The sequence below is a fragment of the Strigops habroptila genome, chromosome 4 (genome assembly GCF_004027225.2).
Source record: "Strigops habroptila isolate Jane chromosome 4, bStrHab1.2.pri, whole genome shotgun sequence".
Lineage (NCBI taxonomy): Eukaryota > Metazoa > Chordata > Aves > Psittaciformes > Psittacidae > Strigops > Strigops habroptila.
Genome location: NC_046358.1, coordinates 51,278,999 through 51,284,735, shown reverse-complemented (window position 1 = coordinate 51,284,735; position 5,737 = coordinate 51,278,999). Strand labels below are relative to the sequence as shown.

Genomic DNA, 5,737 nt, shown 5'->3' with positions numbered 1-5,737 from the left:
TAAAAACATCCGTCCTTCTTCTGAGCTGGAGGGAACTGCTGCCCACACTATCAGATGGATAGTGAGCCATGGATGGAAAGAGCCAAGGGATTTAATGTGTTAATGCTGCATGGGTCGAATCTGGGAGACTAAGCACAAATGGAGGAGAAGAGGCTAAATTCATGCTAGTGCTTTCTCGACATCCACTTTTCTGGCTCTCCCTCCGTCAGCGCAGATGCCACTGATGCAACAGCAGTATCCCAGCCCCGGCTACTCGAACACCAGCAAGGCAGCAGGTGAGAGAAACCTCCCCCTTGGCTTTGGGGTGCTGCTACTCGTGCTCCCGCAAAAGGATGGCTGGAGGCAGAGGAGAGGAAGCTGGCCCAGGAAGCAAAGCTACACCCATTGTCCAGGCAGGACACATCCATGCCAGGCTCCTTCTGCCTCTCAGGAGCCTTCTCCTTTGCCAGCCCACACCAGCATTAGGGAAGTACCTCTCCTGCACAGCAGCAAATAGCTCCAGCTGTAGCAGATTTATAAGTGTCACTGGCTCAGGCCATTCAGTCCCTCAGCTACTGCCCGTAACACGCCCATATTCACCCTAGAGCTCACCCGTAAATAAAACATGTCCATATCAAACTGCACCGAAGTTGTATGAATGACGGGAAGCCAGGGAGACCTCACAGCCTGTGTCTGCCTTTCCAGGCTCATCACAAGGATGCATTGTAAAGGCTGCTTAGCATTCATATAGCACATATGCACAATGAAAGCTAAAAATCAACTTTTAAACGCAGGCTGTCTCTTTTCAAGAAGGGAAGGAGAGGAGAAAAGGGGGAGGTGCTGGGCTTTGCCAAGCTTCAGATGCACCATACGACTCCTCTGTGAATGGAAACAAGGCTGGCTGGAGGCTGCCTTGGAAGAAACAAAACCGGAGAGAAATCATAGCATCTCCAAAGGATGTTTTTATTTATTATTATTATTTCCAAAGTGTGTCCCAGAAATTCTCCAGTGATTCCTAGGCATTTTGAAATTAATTATAGGTGAGCAAAAAAAATGTCAGAAGAGTTATTAAAAAAAGTACAGCAAGCCCAAGAAAGATTCCATTTGAAAAGAGCATAAGCTGAAGGCAGGGGGTTCCCTGATAAAAATAAACTCAAGTAAACTTCTTCCCCCCTCCTCGAAAATGAAACAACTGTAGTCATAGCTCTAAAGCACACCCCCCCTACTTAAAATAGATTCTTTTTTTCTTTTCCACACAGTATCTAATTGTAAACCATAACCTAACCAGGGGAATTTAGGGTAGATAGAAGGAAGAAGTTCTTTACTGTGAGGGTGGTGAGGCACTGGAATGTGTTGCCCCAGGAAGTTGTGGATGCCCCATCCCTGGCAGTGTTCAAGGCCAGGTTGGATGGAGCTTTGAGCAACCTGCTCTAGTGGAAGGTGTCCCTGCCCATGGCAGGGGGGTTGGAACTAGATGATCTTTAAGGTCACTTCAAACCCAAACCATTCTATGATTCTATGTTTCTAATTGCCCAGGAGCCAGCTGTGCAAGTGACAGGCCTGATAACACAGCTCTAGCCCTGCTCCCAGCAACACCAACGTCAGCAGAGCCCAGCCTGGCAAAAAGGGATTCACGGGCTCACCAAGAATGGGGCTGCTCAACTGCCCATTGCCATTTATTTCTGGCAATCACTCTCTCAAGCCTTATTGCAACAGGATCTGTATGGCTTTCCACTGAGGTCCAGAAAGTTTTGGCAAAAAAAAATTTAAAATCTCACCTCAGCTGCCTGTAACACATAGGTCATGGTGGCACTGACCCAGCATCTGTCTGCTGTGTTCCTGATGACACCAGTGTCAAATTAGTTGGGTTTTACTCTCACTTTTGGCAGGTGGTGGGCACAAGGGAAGCCCCTGTGGCAGCTAGGACAGCTTTGCAGGCACTGAAGACAAGCACCATGGCTTGATCTGAGCAGGTGATCATGAACACAACCGTGTTTAGACTGCGCTTCCCAGGAACCCACCAGGCAAAACACTCCCACCTGCACCAAACCCTTCAGAGGAGCCATGCGGCTGCTCACGGTTTTCCCTTCCAGGTCTATGGCAAGGCCAAGAATGTCTCAAAAGCCACTGAATTTGGGTGCTAAGCCTGATGTGCGCTTGAGGGGGATTGCCAAAAATGCAAAACACTAGCAGGCTCCTTCCTGTCACTTCCAGGAATTTCAGCCCGGCTGCCTCTGATGCTGCAGCAGGGCTCACTCCTCCAACCTGCGGCCATTGCAGTCGAGCCCTAGGAAAAATATACCTCTCCCAATGCAGTGGAGCCTTACTGCTCCTTAAATACCCATGCAGGTAGAAAAAAGCCCCCTCTATGTCACATCTAGAAATCATGGATTACTATTTTTGGCTTGGATACACCCTAAGAGCAGCACCTGAGTGGGTCAGGGTAGCCACAGGGATACAGATGCTTATGTTAATACCTGAATCAGAGCCTCACTGTTACCTACCTGTGCAGCTTGGCATCTGGCAAGGGGACAAGGCAGAAAGGGCCTGAGCCCACCGCACCAAAGCCAGAGAAAGGGTCTGGCAGAGATGTTTTAGCATCACACTGCTTTTGGTTGGGTTTTTTTTAAGGCTGGGCAGGAGCAAAGCCTCAGGGGTGGCACATCTGGCAAGCTGTGCTGAAGCTGAGAATGGTCTGCAACCCCTGGGCAGAGGGTGTGCGTAGCAACCCCTTCACCCACCTTGTTTAATTAGCAAAACACCCTGCAAGTTATTTCTCACCACAAGCTCCCAAGAAATGAAGAAACAGCTCCTCTGTCCTCCCCGTTAAATTCATCTCTCCGAAACCACTGCACTCTATTGCTGTTCCCCCCCGGAGCTGGAAGCAAGGCTGGCTTGGTGGACAGCAGGAGCGACTGCTGGCCACGGCAGAGGGGAGCCTGGCTGCACAGGCTTTGCATTTTAATTCTCCTCTCCGCACCTTTATCCTTGAAACTCTCGTTTAAGCCTTAAAAGTCGGCCTGCAGAGAACGGCTTTGGCGAGGTGACTCACGCAACTGCTGTAGATTTGTATTAAGTTTTGTTTGGTACAAAGCCGAGCCCCGGTATATCCCCTCGCTTTGCAAAGCAAACCAACCGCTGTCCGACGGCAGGGCTGCTCACCTCACCGCTCCGCGGGCAGAGCCCCGCGGGCAGCCGCGCTCCCGCGGCCGCTGCCCGCTTGCCCCGACGCTGACGGCCCTCTGGGTGCGCGGTTCGGTTTGCGGGGGGAAACGGCGCATTGGACGGGTCCGGACCCGGGGCTGGCACCGCACCGGGCGCAGGGGGAGCACCTGGGGGGGGGGGGGGGGGGGGCCACAGAGGAGCCCCTCCCTCGGTGAATAATGAAAATTACATTAAAATATTAAAAACGCAAAAAACAGACGGGGCGAGAAAAGGCGAACGTTCCAAAGTGTGTGCGTGTGTATGTGTGTGTGTGTGTGAACGCACCCCCGGGGCACGGGAACGGGGGGCAGGAAGCGGCGGCGGGAGGGTGGGGGGGGGGGCAGTGTTGGGGTTTGCCTGGGCTGGCGGCGCCACGCGCCGGGCGCGCGCGGGGGCGGGGGCGCGCTCGGGGGAGGGCGGGTTGGGCGGGCGGGGGGGGGGTGGCGCGGCGGCGGCGGGCGCGCGTGGCGAGGCGTGCGCGGCGCGTGCGGCCGGCGGGGGCTCGCGAACGGCGGCGCGTTGATAAGGGCCGTCCCGGCGGCGGCGGCCGCCGCAGAAGAGCGGGAGCGGCGGCGGGAGAGGACGGGGTGGGGGGGCTGGTGTGTGTGTGTGGAAATAAACAGCCTCCGCTGCCCGGGCCCCCTCTCTGTGTTAAATTTAGGGGGTTTAAAAATATTCATATTTTATACATTTTTGTACTTTTTTTTTTTTTTCCCCGCGCTCTCCGCCAGCCGCCGCCGTGGCCGCCCGGCGATGAACGGCGGGGCCCTGCCGCTGCCGCCGCTGCCCCCCGCCGCCCCCCGCGGCCGTCGGCGGCCCCCGTCCCCCGAGCTGCTACGCTGCAAGCGCCGCCTGGCCTTTGCCGCCCTGCCGGGCACCGGGGCGGCAGCGGCGGCCGCCGTGGCCCGTCGGAACGAGCGGGAGCGCAACCGCGTGCGGCTCGTCAACCTGGGCTTCGCCGCCCTCCGCCAGCACGTCCCGCACGGCGCCGCCAGCAAGAAGATGAGCAAAGTGGAGACCCTCCGCTCCGCTGTCGAGTACATCCGCGCCTTGCAGCGGCTCCTCGACGAGCACGACGCCGCCGCAGCCGCCTTCCCCGACGGCCGCGGGAGGGCGGCCGTCGGGGAAGGCGGCGGCTGCGGCGGCGGCTACTCCTCCGCCTCGCCTTCTTTCGCCTCCTCTGTGCCCGGCTCGCCTTGTTCCTCCGATGAGAGCGGCTACGACGCGGCACTGAGCCCCGAGGAGCGGGAGCTGCTGGACTTCACCAGCTGGCTCGGGAGCTACTGACCCGGCGGGAGGTGAGGGGGGGGCCGGGGGGCGGTGGGAGGGGGGCCGCTTCCCCCGACCCCTGCGCCCGGGGCAGCGGGGCACATACCCATCGGGGTTCTCTGCACATCTCTCCGCAGCCGCGCTCAGCCAGCAGTACCTCTGCGCCCTCGCACTCGCAGCAGCCAGCATCCCCCCTAAAATACTCACTCCCCGCTGGCTGCTTTTCTCGCCGGGTTCACCCGTTGTCTTCGGGCTATGGAAAGTGCAATGGTGTAAATGACTGCGGGGCTCCGCCACCGGCTCTGGGCAGCGGCTCTGTCTGCCCACCGGGAGCGGCCGACAGAGAGGAGGCCCGAGCGACCCCGCTTCCCCCCACGGCTGCTCTCTGGTGATGCTTTAGGGGGGTGGAAAAAAAGAAAACCACTTGATGCTTCCTTGTTTCTGGAGGGGGAGGGAATTTTTTAACATGTCAGATTCTATTTTACATGTAACTTGAATTGTCTATGGGAACACTGGTGTATGAAGACTTATTTTTGTACAAGAAACTTTAGAGAAAAGGGGTGAGGAGATGGTTCTATTTTTTAGCAAGTCCAATTCCCTTGTTCTTGAACACTGCCAGCTAGAATGTTTTGGGAACATACACGGTTTAGATAAAAAGGTGTTGTGTTTTGTTGGTTTGTTTTTTCTCTCTGAACACTTTAGTAAAAGACTGTAAAGTTATGTTGTGTCTTAACGTGGTGTCTGAGTTTGCCTGGTGTGAAGGTCCACTTCTCTGAAAACTGAAGTTTGGTTTTTAAAAAAAAAAAAAAAAATGTATTGAAGGCATTTTTGTATGCACTTGCTAGGATTTCTTAAGTTGTATATATGCAGTTTTTAAGACAGTATCATATTTTATGTAAATGGACTTTATAAATAAAAATCTATTTATAAATGGCTTCGAGGCTCTAAGATGCATGTATTGGCCAGAAATGCCCAAGGTAACTTCAGGCTAAGGGGGTGGGAGAGCAGAGTAATGAGTGACAGAGAAGAGAAGAAGTTCGGCTGGACCACGTTTCATGTGCAGAAGGGAATAAGCAGCAGCACAGCGTAACCTCGAGGCTTGCTTTCCTCCCCCCTTCAAGTTTTATGAACTCAGCATTGAATGCAAGTACCACAGAGATGATGTGTGGGGAAATGCAGATGTGTATAGAAGGCAAGGCAAGTTCAGGGATGGTAACTCATCTGCTGGACATGCAGAATGTGCTGCAGGTTGTGCTGCCCTGGCCTACAACAATGGGAGAGTCAT

At 54.7% G+C, this 5,737-nt stretch overlaps 1 protein-coding gene across 1 annotated transcript; it reads left to right on the top strand.

The window, feature by feature from the left end:
- Positions 1-3,693: 3,693 nt before the first annotated feature.
- ASCL2 (achaete-scute family bHLH transcription factor 2) lies at positions 3,694-5,387 on the top strand. The gene is made up of 2 exons (XM_030483009.1): positions 3,694-4,481; positions 4,590-5,387. Exon 1 carries the CDS (start codon positions 3,937-3,939, stop codon positions 4,468-4,470), a length of 534 nt encoding a protein of 177 aa, XP_030338869.1. The 5' UTR covers positions 3,694-3,936; the 3' UTR covers positions 4,471-4,481; positions 4,590-5,387.
- The last annotated feature ends 350 nt before the right edge of the window (positions 5,388-5,737 follow it).

Excerpts from the sequence above, each read along its gene's own strand:
- ASCL2 (XM_030483009.1), top strand. The coding sequence starts at position 3,937 with ATGAACGGCGGGGCCCTGCCGCTGCCGCCGCTGCCCCCCGCCGCCCCC.